The following is a 22,175-nucleotide window of genomic DNA, read 5'->3' as shown; positions in this document are numbered from 1 at the left end:
TGCTTTGCTATTTTATACTATACTATACTATACTAATAATACAACTGTACCCAAAACTATCATGCAACAACCAGAAACCATGGATTACCAAAATCTGAAAAGATGGACAATGAGCTGTAAAGCAGCAGCCTACAATATAAGGAGAGGCAAAAAGAACTAAATTATAAAGCACAACTTGAAGGAACTGATGGGATTGCATTTCACTGGAGTTGTACCTTGTGGGAAATAATAAAATATGAAAAAGAAACTCTGTATTTGGTTTCAGCTCTAAATTTTTGGTGGAGGGTGTGTTAGAGGACATTACCTTGATATCAAATCCTTGCTAAGTTGCTGCCCAAGTTTTTCTTTTTTTTCTGAGAGCAGAACCAGAATTTGACTACCTGACGTTATTTAATGTCGACGAATTAATGATCCGTTTTGAATGTATGATTGCCCCAACGACATTGTTTTCTTTACCATATATCCACATAGATAAAAATAAGACAAATGGAGGCCTGAATGTGTGTAAGCAGTGAGCACCACAAGGCAAACTACTCTCAAAATCAATACGAAACAGAGCTGAAACAGAGGGTTCAAGGTGCTTCTATTCGGTCTTTTATGTGTGGGGGCATTTACAAGGCATCTGTCATGAGAAGGGAATTTCAAAGACTCTATTCAAGCAAAACTAATTTAGAAGTCTTTGTTATGGGGCTGTAATTTACTCGATGTTTGAGCCAGGCTGTGGCCTGAACGTGCATTTTGGCATGCTTCTCCCTGTGGAACACCACATTACAAAAACATGATTTATAATGTTGTACTGAGTAGCACTGAAATAAATGCTTTGTATGTTCCCTTGAGGAGTGCTTTGGCAGTGATTCTGCATCATTATTCTTAGAAGACCTGCATAATAGGCTCTGACATTGCTTTGATACTACTCAATATAGTAACCCACTGTACACTGAGCTCAAAATAAAATTCAACCCTAAAAAGGTTTTGGGGGGGTTTACCATTCAGTTGATTTGTCGCTCCAACTTTATATCAGTTTACCAAAATATCATGTGTTACTGCGGTTGCTGCTTGTGGTGGTTGTCGCCTTCATGGATGAACAGAAGCATTTTGTTATTATGAATACTAAATGTAACGTAACTTGAACCTATTGCGCCACCATGCGGCCACCATCAGCATAGCACGTATTCACACTGCGCGTGCTCCTGTGATACATCCGGCCGGTCCCTATCAATCGATCAGAGAGAGGAAGATGGCGGTGGATGGAGTAAGCGGAGCAGGATCGATCCCCGAAAAGCTCGATTGGATTTGTTTTTCCTAACTGAGGCAAACACTCCATATCACAGCCGGAGCCCGCAGTTTGAACCCGGAGTGAAGAAGCGACAACACAGAGGTAATTCAGGAGTCAGCCTTTATAAAAATGGCGCTTGAATTGTACAAGTTGAACGAGCTAGCTGAGAAAACAACAAGGGATAAGGACAGGCCCAGCTCGTCGGTCCGCCATCTTGTCCCTTCACTACATGCATGTCAAGGCACGCTAAATTAATCCCTGATAACAAAGCTGCAAGGATGGAGGAATTGTAATCGATGTATTGCACCGTCAAACTTGGCTGTCCATACTTTTAGAGATACTTAATTTGCAGTCACAAAACATCGTTATGTATTTAAAAATTCTGTTATGTTGTGTGAAGTTGCATGGCCATCATCACAACAGCTGAAGCTAAATTTTGGTATCATTCTGCTTTTTTCCCTCACTTGTGGTTTACTTATCCAACGTTACCTTCTGTTCCATCGTGGCAACGCATGTCGTGTATTAATCAGCATAGCTTTATTTTGAATTATGTTTCTTTGGTGTTACATTGCGTTGTAACGCAGTTTTAGGGTGATATCTGTCTGTTTTGAGTATTTCCTGGTGGTGTCCTGTAGGAAAAAGAGTCTGATAGCTAACTGAAACGCATGGGTGCAGACACTACTGTCATTCGCAACACAAATCACACACATTTTATACAATATGAGTTCTGTATTAACACGGAGGAGGGGTCTCATTACAAATTTAGGATCGTTAGAAATTAAGCTGCTACTACTTTACAGCATCTACATGTCACTGTGCTCTTTTTTTAAAAAACAAGAACGCAACATTCTCCATTTACAGTGCCAGAGGAACTGGAAGTTGTAATAAATAAAATACATATTTTGTAAATATTTAATTAATTATATATTTTAACAGCTTTTTTTTTTTTTTAAAGCAAAACATTCTTTTATCTTTTTGCATAACAATTTGACATTATGAATATTAAATTTAGTCAATAAGCAGAATAATCGATTAAAATTGCGAGCAGAGATTCCTGTCATTTTTAATGAATGCAAACAATACTTTTATTTATTTATTCATAATAATGTAAAGTAAGGGTAAATATGATCAGCTATAAATCGTGACCATTTACCCCACAGTTGAACATGTGGGCAAAATAAATGCACTAGTGTTTCTCTGATCTCCCACAAAAGCTTCTATTTACATCAGTGTCTTTTGTGAGTATCTGCAGATAAAAAAATAGTTATATAAAACATGTAAAGCATTTTAAACATTGTCTCTTTGACTTTGTTAGTCAAAAAATAATTATTCAATACCCCGTTGTTTCAGTTCCATACAACAGTATAGGGTCATTGGCCATTTCCCTTTAACCTTTAACCCTTGAACTTTACAGTGATTCCATCATTTTGAATAAATTCAACAACACTGTGCTCATTTTTGGCTAACAAAGATTGTGTTTCAATACATCAAAATTAGGGCTGGGCAGTTATTAATGTTATGTTGATATTGTGGTATGAGACTAGACATTGTTTTAAATTTGGGATATCGTAATATTGTGAGTGTTGTCTTCCTGGATCTCATATATCGCCTTCACCCATAACTCAGTATACCCACGTTACTGATGATCACTTATCAAAAATGTCATTGTATAAATATTTTTGAAAGCAAAAATAATAACCTTACAACATCATTGCAATCAGTAGCTATTTGGACTTGAATATTGTGATCCTTGATTTTCTCCATATCACCCCAGCACTAATTGAAATAATGAAAAAGAAATATTTTTTCATCCTGACTGTAGTTTTGATACGAAGGTACTTTAATAATGCTGGAACATATAGGATTTTTGAAGGCTGACAGCCGGTATTTTGTCTCAGATTATGGTCTCACATCTCACATTCTGAAATGAAATCTTTGGTCAGTCATCTGATTTATTTTTATTAGTAATAGATTGCTTTACTTTGCTCAGGGAGGAGATGTAATTGTGAACAATACTGATTGATTGGTAGTGTTTTATTAAAGGCCAACAAATGTCATGCTAGTACAAAGACAAACTGGTCAAGCTGTGTATCAGCCTATTGAGCCTATCCTAATGTGCCGCATGTGACTTCTTGCTTGTCAGCTGTCCACAGAGCCCGCGCCCACCTGCTGGCCTCTTCCACCGTCCTCAAGCATTCAGGACGATGGAGTTCCCATGGCACAGTGGGAAGGTTCTGGAGCAACTCAACCGCCAGCGCAAGCAGGGCCTACTGTGTGACTGCACCTTCGTTGTGGACGGGGTGGACTTCAAAGCCCACAAAGCTGTCCTGGCGGCCTGCAGTGTCTATTTCCGCACCCTCTTCCTGGACCAGAAAGATGTGGTGCATCTGGACATCAGCAATGCAGCAGGTGGATGCTTGTTAGCTTGTGGTCACATATATCTGCATACTTTCAAATTATGTATTTAATTTCATTTTCATCTTCCAGTGCTCTGACTTTGCATTGCTTAACTTGAATAATAGTAAATGCACCCCGCAATCACTGCTGTATAACCAGACCCTCTGTATTTTTGATTATTGTTGCAGGTTTGGGTCAGGTCCTGGAGTTTATGTACACTGCCAAGCTGAGTTTAAGTCCGCAGAATGTAGAAGATGTGCTGGCTGTTGCTAACTTTCTACAGATGCAAGAAATTGTCAATGCCTGCTCTGCGTACCAGTCAATGGCAAACCAAGCTCCGTCACTCATAACACTGGATTTCGCTGTAGGTGAGTCCAGCCTTCACTCATTGTAGCTTGTAGGCATTTTTTAATGTTGGGCTGCAGTAAATGCTAAATTCAACTTTTTTTTTTTAATAAAGAATACAACAAACCTCCTTAAATGTTCATGTCATTGTCCTCAATGTGCCAGTCATCTGTGCCCTCAGTTTCAAAAAGTGCTGAATTAGGTCAATCATTTGTCGCAGGTGTAGAAAGGGGCAGATGAGGTTAACAAAGAAAATTTTCTGTGTTGAATGAATTTAACAATCTAATGTGTTTAATTTTAAGTGTCACTTTTCATGGCATGAAATTTCTTATGTTTATATTCTTAGTAACAAGGTACTTCCTGTCTTGTAGCTTGTAGTAGTCATTACAGAAAACATTTTAAAGACATAACAAGTCAGAGCTTTAAATTTAAAATTTTTCAAGTATTCATATCAGTTAACTGTTAATAAATTAAGCTGATATAAACATTTTATTAAAAGTTACATCTGGTTAACTATTTTTTTGTTACAGTGTTTATGATATAAGTTAGTATTTCATATTTTGTGCATAAATGTACAGTTAACTGATTGTTTCTTATTGCTAAGCTATTAACCTAATTGAATTCAAATTCAACCATCTAACTGAATACAACATTGCATGCCAAGTATGAAATCTGGAGCCTGGTATACACTGCCCCCAAAAGTTAAAGGAACACTTAAATCCCACATGAAATCTTGATGAACTAATTATTCAAGTTGAAAATCATTATTGATGTACATAGTATAGTTTGTTGAGAACAAAATGACGTAACAAAGATCAATTGAAATCAAAATCATCAACCCACTGAGGGCTGGATTCAAAATCACACTGAAAATCAAAGTAAAAAATTGAATCACAGGCTGATCCAACATGAATTTCATCAAAGCAGCTAATAATGTGACTCAGTGGTGTGTATGGCCCCCGTGTGCCTGTTTGCACTCCTGACAACATCTGGGCATGCTCCTGATGAGGTGGCAGATGATGTCCTGGGGGGATCTCCTCCCAGACCTGGATCAGGGCATCATTTAGCTCCTGGACAGTCTGTGGCTGCACTTGGCAGCGTTGGGTGCCTCAGCATATAATGTCCCATAGGTGCTGCTCAGTTGGATATAGGTCAGGGAAACGAGAGGGCCAGTCAATGGCATCAGTGCCTTCGTCAATTAGAAACTGCCTACGCACTCTGGCCACGTGGGGCCAGGCATCATCCTGCACTTACTGTTTCCTGAATGTACAGATTGAGATCCCTGAAGTTTACCTGACTTGGTGTTACACTGTGACCATTAGGTGTTCCCTTAATTTTTTTTCGGCAGTGTACAGTAATTGTCTACAATATTCCATTAAATAAAAATTAAACCTTTCCTAATTTTTCTTACCTGACAAAGCAGAAGACAAACAAGGTGAAGTAGATCAGAGAGAGGAGCTGGAGAGCGACCTGGCCGAAGTAGCATCTCAAGCAGAGGACAGCCCTAGCACCCCCACAGAAGGAAAGGAGCCCACGCAAAATCTGCAAAATTTAAAGGAACACATCTCCACTGAAACACAACAGACAGCTTCTCGGCCCAACCCTGCCAGAACCCACTCAGGCCGAGGACGTCCGGCCAAAACCAGCCCCCTTTCTACCCACAAGATGGTATCTGTAAAGGAGGAGGAGGAATGTGCTGCACAAGATGTACCTGGATTTCAGGACGACCCCTCTGATGCCGACTACAATCCCAGTGAGTACACAGAATCTTCTAATCTGTCCATTTGGCTTTTGAAGACCACATGATGTATTACAATGTTTTTAACAAGTGTTGATTTGACCAATAAACTAAGAGATGTTTTCTCTTTGTTTACAGAATCACAGTTGAAATCTGCTGGCAGCTCGTCCTACATGAGCTCGCGGGGGAGAAGAATCAGAAAACCTCCTCGACGAAACTTCCCACCTGGTGAGCAGGCTATGCTGGTTTGACTCAAATAGCAACCCTCTCTTTTAAGCTTTCCACTTCACGTCATGGAATTTGTTGCTTATGATACAGAAACATACTCCAGACAGAAAAAGGCAAGGAAATTGATACATGTAAAAAAGGTTTCAAGTGTAATTATTCAGTTGTTTCTTTTTTGATTCTAACATCTAATTCCTGGTCATGGTTACAGTTTTAAAAATGGCCTTTTCTGAAACTGACAGAGGCTTTGCCATCACACAAATTGTCATTTCCAGCAAAGACTTTAGACAGAATTTCATTTCAGTTCTCTATTGTCCTCCTCGCAGACAATGACTCAGAGGAAGAAGGCACATCAAAGGCAAAAACACAGAAGAAGGTGGCGGAGCCGGCAGAAGCGGCCGGAGTACATGAGGACGACTGTGGGGAGATTGGCGACGGGGAAGCTGATGATGAGGAGGGGTCTGGTGAGGAAGATGGCGAGTTTAGACAGCAAGGAGAAGGAGATGATTCAGGCGGAGAGAGAGATGGGAGACTTATTCAGTCGACGTCTATGAGCAGCCGATCCGAATCAAAGCCGTACAGCTCTGTGACACATGAATGTGAGGTGAGAAATATCAGTCTGGATGCAGGAAGGAAGTAACCAACTTTGTGCCACAAGCTGTGGAATAGCACTGCTCATCACTGTCAGAGTAGAAACACACAGCCTGCACTGAGCTGTTTTGCCTGATTCTGGCTGCAGAGGCTTTGAAGCTAATATGTCTACATCAAACATGGAAATGTTGGTGATGCTGGGAGCTGTTATGCAAATCTTGGTGATGCAGGGTGGTTCCATTTGCATACAGATATTTGCACTGAAAGGTTTTGTCAGCTCACACTTGATGTTTTCTTCTTTCAGGACTGTGGAAAGAAATTCACCCATACTGGTAACTTCAAGAGACACATGCGTATTCACACAGGAGAGAAGCCATTCAGCTGTCGGGACTGCAACAAGGCTTTCTCTGACCCTGCAGCCTGTAAAGCACACGAGAAAACACACAGGTGAATTTCTTATTTTATTCAAAGACATTTACTTTGTAGACACCTGCCAACTGAGCTATGTCAGGTCTGTGTGTTGAAATGCGCTCTCGTTGCCTGCCAGCCCCCTGAAGCCATACTGCTGCTCGACTTGTGGAAAGAGCTACCGCCAGATCAGCCTGCTCAACCTGCACCGCAAACGCCACACTGGCGAAGCACGGTACAGCTGCGAAGTGTGTGGCAAGCTCTTCACCACATCCGGCAACCTAAAGCGCCACCAGCTGGTGCATAGTGGTGAGAAACCGTACCACTGCGACTTCTGTGAGAAGGCTTTCTCTGATCCCACCGCTAAGATGCGACATCTGGAGACGCATGACACGGAAAAGGGTAACAAGTGTCCACACTGCGACAAGCGCTTCAACCAGGTAACAAAGCGTTTGAAAAAGTTTTGTATCACCAATGGTACTACAAACATTAAAGCTATGATTGCATATTTTTCTTACAAATATTATAATATCTTCAACAAGCCACATATACTTATAATGACTAATTACCAGTCATGTCTAACTAAGTATATTATACTGAGTGCATTAACTTGTTACCTGATTTTGTGCCTCCTTTAGCCTGGAAATCTGAAGGCTCACCTAAAAATCCATATCACAGACGGGCCTCTCAAGTGCAAGGAATGTGGCAAACAGTTTACTACCTCAGGTAAGGAGACTGTATTGACCATATTTTTCCTTGAATTAAATTTATTTTTGTTATATGGTGATCTTGTGAGAAATTTGCTGCTGATACAAATGAAAGACTCACAGGGCCCTGTTTAAACAACCTATAGCGCATGGTTTTAAGTGCATGGTGCTTGTGCATTTAAGGCATGTCCAATCACTTTTGCTAATAAAAAGGTGCATAACCTGGATGTAATGTAAGGAAAAATGGGCAAAAGGTAAGTATGTAGTCCCTTATTTAATCATAGTTCAGTCAGGAACACTTTTGTTAAAGAATACTTTATTTCCATTTACAGTAGGCTATTATATTTGGCGGCATGGCTCTGTTTTGGGGCCTCTTTACTTTTCATTGGGCCTTTGCAGAAAGCCTCTTCCACGGCCTATGTGGAAAGCCATAATGCAGAGAGAGCAAACCTGTCTGCCATTCCACATGAAAATAAGGAAAGCTTGAAGCAGAGAGAGAGCAAACCTCCCTGCCCTTCCATGCGCCTACATGGAAAGCCAGAGCAGCAGCAAAGACAGAACAGAACAGCATAGAGCAGCATCCGTGACAAACAGAAATTACATTGAGGAGGAGGAGGAGCTGGGGTGGAGGCGGGCTTGCAGAGGAAGCAGCAACAGTAGGCAGGCTAAAGCAGTTTAAATAGGGCGCCCTGAATGAGATTCACCAATTGGCTGCATAGAAAGGAATCATGTGATCTGTCAGCTGACTCCCTTCCATCAGTCAGCTGCTCCATCAGTGATTGGCTGTTTGAGATCAACTGATGTAGCTTGGGTGTGAGCTGAGCTTGACATTGTGTTCTGCCTGACTGGTCATACAAACTCACCTGGAACACACAGATGGAGCTTCAACTTAAAATTTACTGATCTTTGAAATGTGATCTACTGTATAATGACCTCCCGATTGAGTATTTAAATGCTATTTTAACCATTCAAAACAATGCCACAGAGTAGATAGTGACAGTTGTGTTTTGTGGGCCATTTTATTTGGAGCAAACACAATTTCAGCTGCTTTCAACTTATCTGCATGTTATCTACAGGAAGTTAACCTCTGTACTTGTCTTTGCTTTGAGGCATTTGGCCTAACCTTTGTGTGATGGTGTCTGCTTTGTAGGAAATCTAAAGAGACACCTGCGGGTCCACAGTGGGGAGAAACCGTATGTTTGTATGCACTGTCAGAGAGCTTTCAGTGACCCTGGAGCTCTGCAGCGGCATGAACGCATCCACACAGGTACTCCCATGACATTCAGACAGAATGAAACACCACATGTGTATTATCTCCATCTCACCATGTTGAAACTTTAACTCATGTTCTACAGGTGAGAAGCCGTGTGTCTGTCTTATCTGTGGCAAGGCTTTCACACAGGCCAGCTCACTCATCGCCCACGTTCGCCAGCACACTGGAGAGAAGCCCTACGTGTGCGATCGCTGTGGCAAAAGGTCAGCAAGCAGATATATCAGTGCTGTTACAGAAGGCTTATTTTTAAGATTCACTTTCACCTGGGGAATATAACCTGAGATTCTCCGACAAAGAGTGTTTGGATATATCTTTGAAAATGGAGCAAAGAACATTAACTATCGGTTTAAGGTTTTATCTTGCACAGGGAACAGTGGGAATCATAGATCACATATGGGGTATGGCCTTGCAGGCGTTTACTTAAGTCTACAATTAACAAGAAATACACTGCTAAGAAATACTCAACAAAAACTGCAGCTAGAAGTTAGTGAGAAAATGTGTTTGTTTTCTTTTGTATTTTTGGCGAGCTGACCCTTTAAATACAATGCCAGGCTATAAGAAGGAGGCAGGATGAGTGATGCATTTTGTCTCCCTCTGGACAGGTTTGTGCAGTCCAGTCAACTGGCCAATCACATCCGGCATCACGACAACGTCCGGCCGCACAAGTGTCAGATGTGCGACAAGGCATTTGTTAATGTGGGAGACCTGTCGAAGCACATCATCATCCACACAGGTAAGGGCAAAATTTGTGTCAAATAATTATGGGACTGGAGGAAATAGGGAGACAGCCTTTCTCTATATCTCTGTTACTTTTTTACCCTTACATCTTCAGTTGATTATTTTTTCTCTGTCCTGCTCTCTCAGGGGAGAAACCTTTCCTGTGTGATAAATGTGGCAGAGGGTTCAACCGGGTGGACAATCTGCGCTCCCACGTTAAGACCGTCCACCACGGCAAGGCCGGCATGAAGCGGCTGGTTGTAGCCGGGGGCAGCGCAGACGAAGGGGCTGATGGGTGCGCAGGAGCATCCACCTCTGACAGCGAGATCAACATAGTTACCGTCACCACAGAGGACATTGTCACCCTGGCAACCGAGGCCCTGGCAGCCACTGCTGTAGCTCAGCTGACAGGTCAGACAGCATCTTTAAGGCTGAGTTCAGTGACGTCAGGGGAAATGACAATATCCCGAGCTTTGAACTTCACAGATGCTGCAGACATCACCCCGAACTGCAGATAACAAAAAAAGCATGAGGGCTTCAACAGTGATGAGTGTTTGTTTACTGTGTGTCGTGTGTCTGCTTGCAGTGGTTCCAGTGGCTGCTTCAGTGTCTGCTGATGAGACGGAGGCTTTGAAAGCTGAAATCACAAAGGCAGTAGAGAAAGTGCAAGAAGCGGGTAAGACTAAAAAGAGATGACTACACTATTCAATCAAACATTCATGTTTGAATAATATCATAGCTTTAGAAAACCATACAAACATTGAGGTCAGGAATGGCACCTGTAACAAGATATCAGACATGGGTTGGAGGAAACAAAAAAGAAAACAAATCTAATGTTATGAATGTATATATAGCATGACTTTGAGCTAAATCTGTTAAAAAACCTAAACTTCAAGGGCAAAGCTGTGGTGAGGGTTTTGAGGCTGAGGGTTTAGGATGCCACGGTGGAAATGATTTAATTGCTGAACTTGTTTGCTGGGATGGTGCAGCAGTATTATTCCATATTGAACCCATTGGGGTTGCGTTATCATGGTATTTAGTTTGAAGTATCAACATATTTAAATTAAACAAGTTAAGGACAGAATACTTTCATATTTCTTATTAAACCAAGAATTCCCATCATTGGTTTTATTGCAAAAATATTCATTTTACTATTAAAATTTGCAGTTCACAGAGACTTTGCATTTGCACATATTTTATCACTGAATGCTACAAACATTATTGAGCCATTGCCAAAATCCTGACCCAAGGCCTTGACACACCGGGGTGTGACAAAGAATAACTGGCATGAAAATGCAAAACACTAGCCTGCGAATATTTTGCATCAAAACTCAAAACAGTGCAAACAGACTAGTCTCTCACTCTGCATGGATTTAAGTTCTCTCAGTTATGCAGTGTATATGTTCTAGGGCTTTTATTGTGAAAGGTAAGAACGAAAGGAGTGGAGTTGTTATTTAATGCCTTTGTCAAGGCTGAAACAAGTAATTAAGTTTACCGCCTCAGTTCAGATTACCTAGACTTCATTTTGTTGTTCAGCAATGCTAGTCTACATGTTGTCCTTTAGAATTTTTGTGTCCTTTGTCATATAATACAGGGTGCTGAGAAACACAAATGATCAACAGATCACCATTGTTGTGATGTTGTGACATGACATACATTCGTGGTTGATGCCTTTATTCACAGTGTAAAAGTTCCAAAATATCAACCTTGTTATGAAAAAAAATGCACCACTTTGTGGCATTCTGTGTTATAATACACATGACAAATATAGCAGTTTGAAAACATATATTTATGTGCAAATTAATCACATGAAATACTTCCCAGGTGTGTAAAGGCTCTGAATCCAAAGCAGACAAATGCTTAAATTACCTAAGAAGCCTCAGTGACTAACTAAAAGAGGAAGTTAGGTCATGATTCTCAACTGAAAATTATTCAGCTATGCCTACACTGAAATGGAATTAATGTCAGAACCAAACTCACTGACAAACAAAATAATGTTCTAACTTTAGTGTAAATGTGCCATTTTACTACTGCATTTCAACATGATAACAAGTTTGATAAAAAAAATATAAAAATGTGATGTTGAAAAAACAACCTCACCACACAGTTTATTTGATAACTGTTCCAGAGCTTCCTACAGTATGATATTACATGATTTTAATCATCAGCAGTGACAGTTTGACTAGTTGTTATGGAATTGTAGATGTTGAAGTTTCAGTGTTATCTGAGCATCTGAAGGACTCACCCATGCCGGTCTAAAAGCTGCAGTTCAAAATTAAATCTTGACCTTGGAAAGAGCAGCTGAGAAAACCGTTTTGTCACTACCACATTTTCTCAGTGATATTTGTCAAGTTGAGTTTCACTCTATATTGTGATAAACACTGGGGTTTTTGGAAATGATTACAGTAAATGGCATAAAATATTCAAAAACATAAAGATGAAATTCAAAGTATTGCATGACTTACAAATCTAAAGAAGGAAAATGGTGGCATAATTTTAAATTGTGCAGTTGCTGTAAGGACTTGCTAACTGTTGTCAAATGTAAGTATGATGGTATACATTGCTGCATTAAGTTCCATTCTAAGCCAGATAACAGAGAGACAAAGAGGTTGTCTGACCCTCCAGGTGGCAATGTCTAACTTAAAAGGGGGAAACATCATGAAAAATGTGAATGGCTTATGTTTTTGCCAACTCTTTTGTGTTCCCAGACCCCAACACCCAGATCTTGTACGCTTGTGATTCATGTGGGGATAAATTCTTGGACGCCAGCTCCCTGGCCCAGCACGTGCGCATCCACACAGCTCAGGCATTGGTCATGTTTCAGGCAGATTCTGACTTCTACCAATACACCACAGCCACCACCGCCGAGGGGGATTCTGCCACAACGTGGCAACCCACGGCTGAACAAGTCATCCAGGAAGGAGAGCTAATCTTCCGTACCCAGGTTGGAGAGGAAGAGGCAGAGGGAGGGATTGTGGGGGAGACACAAGTTCAAGAAGAAGGGACAGGAGGGGTGACTCATGTGGAGGGGAGGGAGGATGGAGAGGTGGAAACCCAAAGTGAGCTCCACACTGAAGGAAAAGATGAATCTGCAGGGGACGTAGAGGAAGAAAAGGAAGTGGAGATGGAATGTGAGAGTAGGGCGTAAGTGTTGCAGGCTTCAGAGGAGTGTATAAAATATTGCTGTTAACAGACACCTAATTTAAACTGAATGAAATGTAAGAAATGAAGTGAGTTAAGATCTCAGAGTTGCAACATGTCATGATGTTAAAAATAAATGTAAACTGGATTTATAACATACAACACTTTATAAACAATTTGCTCTTAGATTGTATAGTCATAAATGATGTTTTGCAGTCCTAACCCAGGAAAAGAGGTGAGATTCAGTTATTTGGTAAATATTGTTGAGGATTCTTCCAGAGATGGTTATCCTACTTTGTATATTTTGTTTATTTCTAGACAAAAATGAAGGATGATGTAATGATCTTTGTATTTAGATCACAATTCTGTCTTACCTATATTCACTGAAACAAAGAGTTCTGTGTTATTTTTCCATTTCACTCAGATGAGATATAGTCAAACTATTTTATTGCACTCAGTTGTAAATATTTTCATGGAAATCCTAACATGCAGAGATTATCTATATGAACATGTTGGGGTGCTAAAGATTTAATTTAGGGGTAACCATCACCCCCACCTTTTTTCAGAAGTGTGATGTCATGTATTCATGTTACTGGCAAACATTGTAAATGCTGTGCATGTATAATATTTGTAAATATTTGTTATTTGTCCTCTAAAGAAGTCTTAATACCTCTGATAAATGATAAAAAGAAATATGTATGGTTGTGACAAGCTGGTTGAAAATTCTCAGTTTCACATTTGTACCAAGACATTTTTTTCTGTTATTGCAGTAAACTGACCATATTTGTATAAAGATGGTTGCCTGCCAGTAATGGTTTTGTCATTATTTTGTTTGTTGATATTAACACCTGCAAAATGCCCTATTAGACATCAGTAACACTGCCTAGACTCACTGGAAGTCATCATCTCATCAATAAAGAAGTATCACACAGTCTGATTACCCTTGTGTAGTGCTGTTATTTATTATTCTTATTTATAAAAACATTTGGTTTTTACTTCTTTCCTTGAAGTTTGCATCTCTCACATGTTTAGAATCATGGTAAGGTGCCAAATATGAAAACTCATAAAATGTATAAATTCAAAAAGGAAAATATAGAACAGATAAATACAGCATCATAACTTAATTTAAATTATTTCAGCCAAATTATTGACAAACGTACTGTAAGTCTTAAAATAAACAACCACAAAACGTGGACATTTTAAGTTATTCAGGCACTCCACCTAAAAGTCATGATATGAATTATTAATATTGGTCATGATTCAATAAATATGGTTGAGATTTTCAGTCCATCGACTTGACTTCTTCCGCGATTGTCAGTCTTACAATAAAGCTTTCATCCCATTGGCTCAGAGGCAGTCAAGGGTGACGCGTTCCTCTCTGTGATTGGCTGCATCTCGGGGTCAAAGTGAAGTCGACTACTAACGCTGACGTCGCCTTCTGCAGCAAAATGGCGTCGTTGACAGCAGTCATGCACAAGAACCGGTCCGGTTCTTCATTATCCTCCAAAAAACAGAGCGGAATGACGACCCACAGGAGGTTCAGACTGTTGGACAACAATGTCTTTTTATTCCTGTCGTTAGCCTCCATGTTGCATTGTGCTCTGGCTGACGGTAAAACATTGGTACTACTGGATAACCTCAACATCAGAGACACCCATTCAATCTTCTTCCGCAGTCTGGCAGGTCAGTACGAGATTCATGCTTTATTCACCCATAAATACTCTCCTCTGTACTGTTATGCTCCCCTTGTGTTGCTAACGGGTCTCTGGTAGGGGAACAAATCGTTAGAGCCTCTCGGACTCGAGCTTGTAGATTGAGCTTCATGCAGCACATCTAGGCTGCTAACGTTAGGCTAACTTTAGCTATATTAAGCTCGCGGATGTGTTTCGCCAAACTTCATTCAAGGCGCTGGTAATTTAATGTATTTTAACTACTTAATGACAGTGCAGGTGCATGGTAATAATAACTTGCATTGCACTGAATCGACACGGGGCCACAATTCATTTCGGCGTACTTCTAGTACACTAAATACACCAAATAATTAATAATGTGATACTAGTTACATGCTTGTGATCAGTGTAGCAGTCATCACGCAGAGTTTCAGATATCCAGTGACCAATGCAGCTGATCGAGGCAACATTAGGCTACCTTGAAGTCTGAGTGTACATAAGGTTGTGAACAGGAAGTCACCTGTTACCTTGAAATAACCGGTAATTTGCACGCCAATATACATAAAAATGGGCTTGCCAATTTATTTCCAGATTTGCACGCATGTGCTTTATGTAGTGGGGAGAACCAACTTTCCCATTTGGACGATATAATTTGACATTTGTAGGTGAGGAAGTTATACTGTACTGGAAGTCAAACAGCACAAATACATTGTTTTGAAAATACAATATGATATGAGGCATTACATATGTTTATTATCTGTGACATCAGCCCTCGTAGTCAGGGACTTATAGAATAGAGGTTCCCAGTCCTTAAATAATGCAGTGCGCTGCCACTCTGTTCACGTTAGTGCAAATATGCATGACAAGCGTGTCAATGTTTCAGTGATCTGTATCTCTTTTTTTCAGATCGTGGCTTTGACCTCACATTCAAGACAGCTGATGATTCCTCCCTATCTCTGATCAAATATGGCCAGTTCCTTTATGACCATTTAATCATCTTCTCGCCATCAGTTGAGGGTAAGTTTCACACTCCTAATTCAAAATGAAGTTAACAGTTTCATGGCTTGTGTTTGCCTTGTTAAAACAATGGTTAAAATTAATTTTCTTTTGGTCCTCTGCAGACTTTGGAGGAAATATAAATGTGGAGACTATCACATCCTTTATTGATGGTGGAGGCAATGTCCTGGTGGCTGCCAGTTCAGATATTGGTCAGTTAATCTACAGCAGCTTTTATGTGTTGTTATATAAAATGCCACAATATTGCACATATTAATGCTCTTCTCCTGTTACACAGGTGACCCTCTGAGGGAGCTGGGCAGTGAGTGTGGCATCGAGTTTGACGAAGAAAAGACTGCTGTCATTGACCATCACAACTACGATGTATCTGACCCTGGAGAGGTAAATAGAATTCTGTTCAGACAGCAGGCACATCAGGTTGTTTCCCAAATCACTGTCACTCCATATTTTTATTTACAAGTGATCTTCCTCATCTCCAGCACACCATGATTGTTGCTGATCCAGAGAACCTGATGAAAGCTTCAACTATTGTTGGTAAACCCAGCAATAAGCCAATTTTGTTCAAGGGTGTTGGGTAAGCACAACTGAACATGATTTGAATTTAAACAACCAAGATTTCCACTGCATCATATGTAGTACTGATCCGTAGCAGAGACTTCTGAAGAAAGAGGCAGTATTTCACATTGCAGCAGCTTAATAATGTCCAAATATTAACTGCATTAGTCACTTCAAATGTAAGCTATATAAAGTCTGACTACAATGCCCCCCTCCACTCTTGCAGCATGGTGGCAGACCCAGAGAACCCTCTTGTCCTGGACATCCTTACCGGCTCATCCACCTCCTACTCCTTCTTCCCTGACAGACCCATCTCACAGGTAAGATCTCTGAACATAACAATGATGTCAGATTATTAATTTATAAAGAGGTTAATTCATAATGATCCTCCTTTATCTTGAACTTAATTAGAAGCGGCTTATTTGTCGAAGCTCTTATATGGCTTATAAGGTAGACAGGTGGGAATATAAGTACTAGAGTCCTGAATGGAAATACTTGTGTGTTCCTCATCTTTGACTGAGCTATAGAATTACAAGTGTTTCTGTGGAGAGACAGGAGTCCCAGATCAGATGTCATCAACTAGATTTGTCAGAGGGCCAGAATTTTTCCAAGCAGACACTGTGAGAGCCAGACTTTCAAATTATATATATGAATGGCCGCCTGATTATGTTTTAAAATGAAGGAACAAACCTGGAAAGATACATAATTGGTGTAATTTAAACAATTTAACTGTGCTACATCACCTGCACTCATCTAGTTTAGTTAGACTGAGGGTTCTATGAAAACCAAGAATGCATAGACAACAATATGATTGGGTGGATTCTGTATGATAAAATGAGAGAATAATCATAATAATCCGCGGTCGACTTTACCATTAGGCCCCCAGAAATATTAATACTGAATCGTAACTCATTGTACCCCCTACATAACTTACAAAAGGCCCCCAAAGTACATTTTCAATAAAGCAACTGTATAATTATACTTAAGAGGAAAACATTATAAGCCTACCACTACAATTATCTAGCTACAGATTCAGATTTTCACTCACGAAATATAACAAGTAAAATATGATGCATTATTATTCATTAAACTATCCAGCATTATATAATTATTAAAAGCTCCACCTGAAACAGTTGTTGAGTAAATTTGAATACATTGTGCTAACAATACCTCTCCTGACTGCAGGACATAGACTTTAACTTTTGCTGTGTGCTACTAATAGTTTTACCTGAGAAAAGTTTTGAGTACTTCTTCTACAGCTACCTACCAACATTCTCAGACAGAGAAAGGATGAAAATAAAGCAAGGGAGTTTGCCTGGAATCCCAGGCCCCCATATCACTAAATCAGCTCCAAGTAATAATGGTGAAAGCACAGCATGAAAGGAGGGATGCAGAGCAATGTGTCCTCGTATTTCTAAATAGGCCTAATTTCATCTGAAGTGTAACTAAAACTAAAACTATAACAAACTAGTCTGTAGAGGTCTAAAGAAGACTCTTTCCACTTGTTGAACATTTGACTGTTTTTAAAATGCTCCGCAGTTTGTCAGCCTGCTCCAATTGATCGATCAATTGATCAGCTGTGTGATTAGCTATCAAGGTGGACTAAAAATGTGTTTTTTTTTATGAGGCCTACTTGTTTTTGTCAGTCCCTAAAATAGTAAAATTGTCAAAGATGTGGGCTGCTTCAATATCATCACGTCATTGTGGGGTCTGAGCTATGAATTTGTCCCAATTCTTGCACGAAGATATGAATCAAGCAGCATCCCATTTATAAAAGATGGGAAGCTATTTCAGCTTCACTTATCCTCACCACCCAACAAGCAAAATATGGGTCACTCAACCGCCCAAACCTGACCCGACCTGCAAACTACAAACCTTATTGTATTATAATATACATTATACTGTAGGAGCACAGTTGTCAGGACTGAGGACAAAGACACACACTTAGTGCTACAGTGTTAGTATGTATTTGTTTGTGTAGGCCCCGTGTGTGTGTGTGTGTGTGTGTGTGTGTGTGTGTGTGTGTGTGTGTGTGAGAGAGAGAGAAAGAATGACAGAGAGGGGGAGAGGAGGTGGAAGTTGAACTACCGATGCAATGTTTCCTTAAATTATTAATAACTTAAATCAGGACGCTGCGCATCACCACCATTGTAATTGTTTTGGGGGTTGCTTCAATATAAGAAGAAAAAAATAGATATCTTAAATACTGGGATGTGTTTATTTCCCTCCGAACATTTTCTGAATTAATTAATATTCTGTGAGCCAGATGGAAAGCTCTGGCAGGCCGGATGTGGCCTGCGGGCCGCCAGTTGATGCTCACTGCCCTAGATTGTCTTATAGTCTCTTGACTATAAATGAACTTCACAAGATTTAACATCATTTTCTTTGTTTCTGATATATAATATATCTTTCACCTCTCCAGTACCCCCATGCTGTTGGCAAGAACACCCTGCTGATCGCCGGCCTTCAGGCCAGAAACAACGCAAGGGTGGTTTTCAGCGGCTCCCTGGATTTCTTCAGTGATGCCTTCTTCAACTCTGCTGTGCAGAAGGCCACACCTGGCTCCCAGAGGTATTCTTTGCTGTCTAATGAATGAATGCTACTGAAGCTTCTAGTTGCAAAATCAGAGCTATCAAAAGTGACATTCTGGTCACTTTTTTTGGTCATATTAACAGATGTTTGCTTGCTACTACCATGTTTGATGGAGGCGATTGCAAGTCCTTACAGGGTCTTCAGATGCCTACAGATCAGCGTCTAGTAACACTTTATTTGTATTGTCTGCCTACAGACAGTTTACAGAGTATTTGTAACATTTCAACAGCTTACTAGTTGAGATTCAATAATTAAACTGTTTCACGTTGTAACACTTTATCTATAGTGTATATGTGACAATTCATGAACACATTTACATATTCTCAGAATAATGTAGTTGAATTATTTACTCACCCATTGCAGCATAGGTTGAGTAAATAGTTTCAGTTCAGCTAAATTATTCTGAGATTATATAGGAAATTGTCACTATATACTACTGCTATATACTCTATAGATGAACATAAACAGACAAAGTGAAACAGTTGAATCGTTGATATCTCACCTAATAAGGTGTTCAAATGTTACAAATACAGTAATAGATAATATAAATTATCTGTAGGCAGACTATCCAAATAAGGTGTTACTCAGTTTCTTAAAAGTCCCTGAAGGCTACCCTAAACCTGCAGCTCTTTGTGTTGTAAAACACACTTCTCTGGTGAGAAATGTCCGGGGTTGTGCATACATTACTTTTTAACTTCAAACTCATTTGTAGAATCAAAGTAATCTTAGATGGTATTTGAATAAGTATCAAAGACTTAAACTACTGTTGAGCATGCATTATTGCAGTCATGGTTGATATTGAGAACATGTCCAAAGTGTTTTTTCAAAGAGCAGCTCTTACAGTTGACATTTAGCAGTAATTTAACATTTTTATATTCAAACAGAACCTGCCCAAGCAAAAACCTGCTCCAAATGTGTAGTGCATAAATTTACTGTCATCTTCCTACTAGGGTTGCATGTCAGCTCTTGATACTTTTAAGGTATCTACCAAAATTACCCAGTACCAAGTAACACTGAAATGTCTCCAGTCAAATAATACATGCATTCAGTCCTTTGCATCTTCAGATCTAGAAAAAAAAAATCTATTTGTTTGGTTTTTCTTGCAGCCGCTCACTGCAGGCATTTGATGTGTGATTGGCCCACTACCACAGCAGCTACAACCCTTACAGTCTGTGGTGTGAAGTTGAGCATGTTGCGTTTGACAGAGTTGGCAGTTGAACATGCTGAGATGCTACCCAAATGTTTGAAAATTGCTATACTACACCCCTGTGGTGTCTGGTGGCAATTTATGTGATTGAAAGGCTCAGTTCACATGATGGGTATCAAATGAAGTAGGGAAAAAGGGGTCAAATGAAGTACTCTATTGGTATTGGTACCACTTTAAGGGCATTGGTATCATGATTCTTTCAAATGATACCCAGCCCTACCTCGTACTGACAAACGGTAAAATGTTAATCAGTTCTACTGTAAATTATGTCATGAAACAAACTGCATCCCATCAGACATGGTCATAAAAATTAGGTTCTGTCTTGTCATCAATCTCCTGTGTTGAAACACTCCTCTTCTTGTCATGGTCTTTGTTAGGCATGAGCAGACAGGAAACATGGAGCTGGCCGAGGCTCTGTCTCGCTGGGTTTTCAAGGAGGCTGGAGTCCTCAGGGTGGGAGCTGTTACCCATCACCCCGTTGGAGAGACCACTCCCCCTGCAGCATACACAATCACCGACCTTGTGGTGAGTTTAAAATTTCAGTGACTTCGGTGAACAGTCATCAGTCTGAAGATGTTTGTCTCGCCTGAATGAAGGGCTGTGTATTCTTACATGTATATCTCAATCGGTGTAAACCCTTCCCATGCAGGAGTACAGCATTGTCATCGAGATGTTGTCTGAGGGCCGCTGGGTTCCCTTCGATGGAGATGATATTCAGCTTGAGTTTGTGAGGATCGACCCCTTCGTCAGGACTTACCTCAAGAAAAATGGTATGTAGTTGTAGCTATAGAACATAAACAGAACTAATAAATTCAGTTTAATCAAAGCTTACAGCCTAAATGTATTGCACCCTTGAGGGTTTGAGGTGTATGCACATTTAATAGTCACAAGCTGTATCCACTATAATGCTGTGTTTTCTTTCTTCTAGGAGGTAAATACAGTGTTCAGTTCAAGCTGCCTGATGTGTACGGAGTCTTCCAGTTCAAGGTGGACTACAACCGACTGGGATACACGCACCTCTACTCCTCCACTCAGGCAAGTTAATCAGAAGGTTTACTTCACTTGGGCATACCCAAATCAAAATACTGGGATTGTTGCTGTATGGAGATCTCCATGCATGGAAAGTGGCAAATGGACATAAATACTAGAGATTTAATCATTTATAGTGTTTTTTTTACCCTGTGTAAATTTATGGAAATAGATTTGAAACATATTGTTGGCAATATATAAGGTGGTACTCAATGAGCAACAGTAGGATAGTCTCTCAAAACCTTGGTGTATTATTTTATTTTTTTTGGAAAAGGCTTTTCTTACTTAGAATGCATTTAACAGTCATGCTCTAATGTATGGTAGACTAACTTTCAGGTTTGTTTTTTCATTACAGGTATCGGTCCGTCCACTGCAGCACACTCAGTACGAGCGCTTCATCCCATCAGCCTACCCATACTATGCCAGCGTCTTCTCCATGATGGCAGGACTCTTTGTCTTCAGCATAGTCTTCCTACACATGAAAGAGAAGGAGAAGTCAGACTAAGGCAGAGAGACAATGGGGAAGAAATAACAAGATTATAGAATTAAACTTGTGGTGTGAAGAGTTGAAACTGAATGTCTTGATGGCTTGAATCTTCACGCAGGGACTTGGACTGCAGTCTTCTGTAAAAAATACAGTTTCTGTTTGGTTTTTGGGTTACCCAAGAAATGAGGGGCTTGAGGCCAAAAGGTGTGAGTGTAAAGCAGCGGTTGGGGATGTTCTTGTGTTTTGTTTTGGGTTTTTTTTGTACTTTGAAACCATTCAAAGGCCTGTAAATGTCCTGAAGTCAGTCAGCGTTTGTATAAACTAAGTTGCTTTACATTTGACAAAATGATCTCTTAAGTAGAGCACTTGCCTTGGAATATGAATTAAGTCCATATTAAGATTTGACCCACATTTTCTCAGTCAGGAAGGTTTATTGTGGTAACAACATGCACTGAATATGCCAACTGTAAATTTGTTTTTGATAAGACTTTGGTGTGTTTCCAAAAAAGTTGGAGTCATCTTAACAATAAAATACTGACATTCCACTCAGTAGAAATTCCTGTCCTTTCTGTGACATGACAGAATTGTCCTCTGGGATTTCCACAATATATTGATTGATTAGTTCCCTGGACCTAATAGATGGTACTTAATAATGCATAATACATACTGTGACTGACAAACAATGTTGGTTATAGTGATGTGCTATGTTGGTATGTAGAGTGTCATCATCATGCCAAACAAAGTCAGTTTTAATATGGTCATTTAAATGTAAGAATTTACATAGACTATCTTTCAGATAC

At 39.9% G+C, this 22,175-nt stretch overlaps 2 protein-coding genes across 3 annotated transcripts; both read left to right on the top strand.

Moving 5' to 3' along the window:
* Positions 1-1,233: 1,233 nt before the first annotated feature.
* zbtb17 (zinc finger and BTB domain containing 17) lies at positions 1,234-13,755 on the top strand. 2 transcript variants are annotated; one of them, XM_049581053.1, is made up of 15 exons: positions 1,234-1,378; positions 3,420-3,685; positions 3,862-4,041; positions 5,442-5,771; positions 5,895-5,984; positions 6,308-6,585; positions 6,877-7,019; positions 7,120-7,420; positions 7,619-7,706; positions 8,838-8,954; positions 9,043-9,163; positions 9,563-9,693; positions 9,825-10,088; positions 10,264-10,353; positions 12,386-13,755. In XM_049581053.1, the coding sequence occupies exons 2-15, from the start codon at positions 3,481-3,483 to the stop codon at positions 12,823-12,825; spliced, it is 2,778 nt and encodes a 925-aa protein (XP_049437010.1). In that variant the 5' UTR covers positions 1,234-1,378; positions 3,420-3,480; the 3' UTR covers positions 12,826-13,755. The 2 variants fall into 2 exon arrangements, with proteins under 2 accessions (XP_049437010.1, XP_049437008.1); XM_049581051.1 differs by having other exon boundaries at positions 5,439-5,771.
* A 482-nt stretch (positions 13,756-14,237) lies between these two features.
* On the top strand, positions 14,238-21,920 carry ddost (dolichyl-diphosphooligosaccharide--protein glycosyltransferase subunit (non-catalytic)). Its single transcript, XM_049581060.1, has 11 exons — positions 14,238-14,501; positions 15,395-15,505; positions 15,610-15,696; positions 15,783-15,886; positions 15,985-16,079; positions 16,287-16,380; positions 18,483-18,631; positions 20,237-20,384; positions 20,509-20,629; positions 20,788-20,894; positions 21,244-21,920. The coding sequence occupies exons 1-11, from the start codon at positions 14,267-14,269 to the stop codon at positions 21,391-21,393; spliced, it is 1,401 nt and encodes a 466-aa protein (XP_049437017.1). The 5' UTR covers positions 14,238-14,266; the 3' UTR covers positions 21,394-21,920.
* Positions 21,921-22,175: the final 255 nt, after the last annotated feature.

This window comes from Epinephelus fuscoguttatus, linkage group LG7 (assembly GCF_011397635.1).
Source record: "Epinephelus fuscoguttatus linkage group LG7, E.fuscoguttatus.final_Chr_v1".
NCBI classification, from domain to species: domain Eukaryota; kingdom Metazoa; phylum Chordata; class Actinopteri; order Perciformes; family Serranidae; genus Epinephelus; species Epinephelus fuscoguttatus.
The sequence above is the reverse complement of the archived record's forward strand: the minus strand, read 5'-3'. Positions and strand labels throughout refer to the sequence as shown.

Excerpts from the sequence above, each read along its gene's own strand:
- ddost (XM_049581060.1), top strand. The coding sequence starts at position 14,267 with ATGGCGTCGTTGACAGCAGTCATGCACAAGAACCGGTCCGGTTCTTCA. Across the intron at positions 18,632-20,236 it reads GCCACACCTGGCTCCCAGAG|GCATGAGCAGACAGGAAACA; the intron begins GTATTCTTTGCT and ends GGTCTTTGTTAG. Across the intron at positions 20,630-20,787 it reads GACTTACCTCAAGAAAAATG|GAGGTAAATACAGTGTTCAG; the intron begins GTATGTAGTTGT and ends TCTTTCTTCTAG.
- zbtb17 (XM_049581051.1), top strand. The coding sequence starts at position 3,481 with ATGGAGTTCCCATGGCACAGTGGGAAGGTTCTGGAGCAACTCAACCGC. Across the intron at positions 3,686-3,861 it reads GGACATCAGCAATGCAGCAG|GTTTGGGTCAGGTCCTGGAG; the intron begins GTGGATGCTTGT and ends TTATTGTTGCAG. Across the intron at positions 7,421-7,618 it reads GCGACAAGCGCTTCAACCAG|CCTGGAAATCTGAAGGCTCA; the intron begins GTAACAAAGCGT and ends TGCCTCCTTTAG.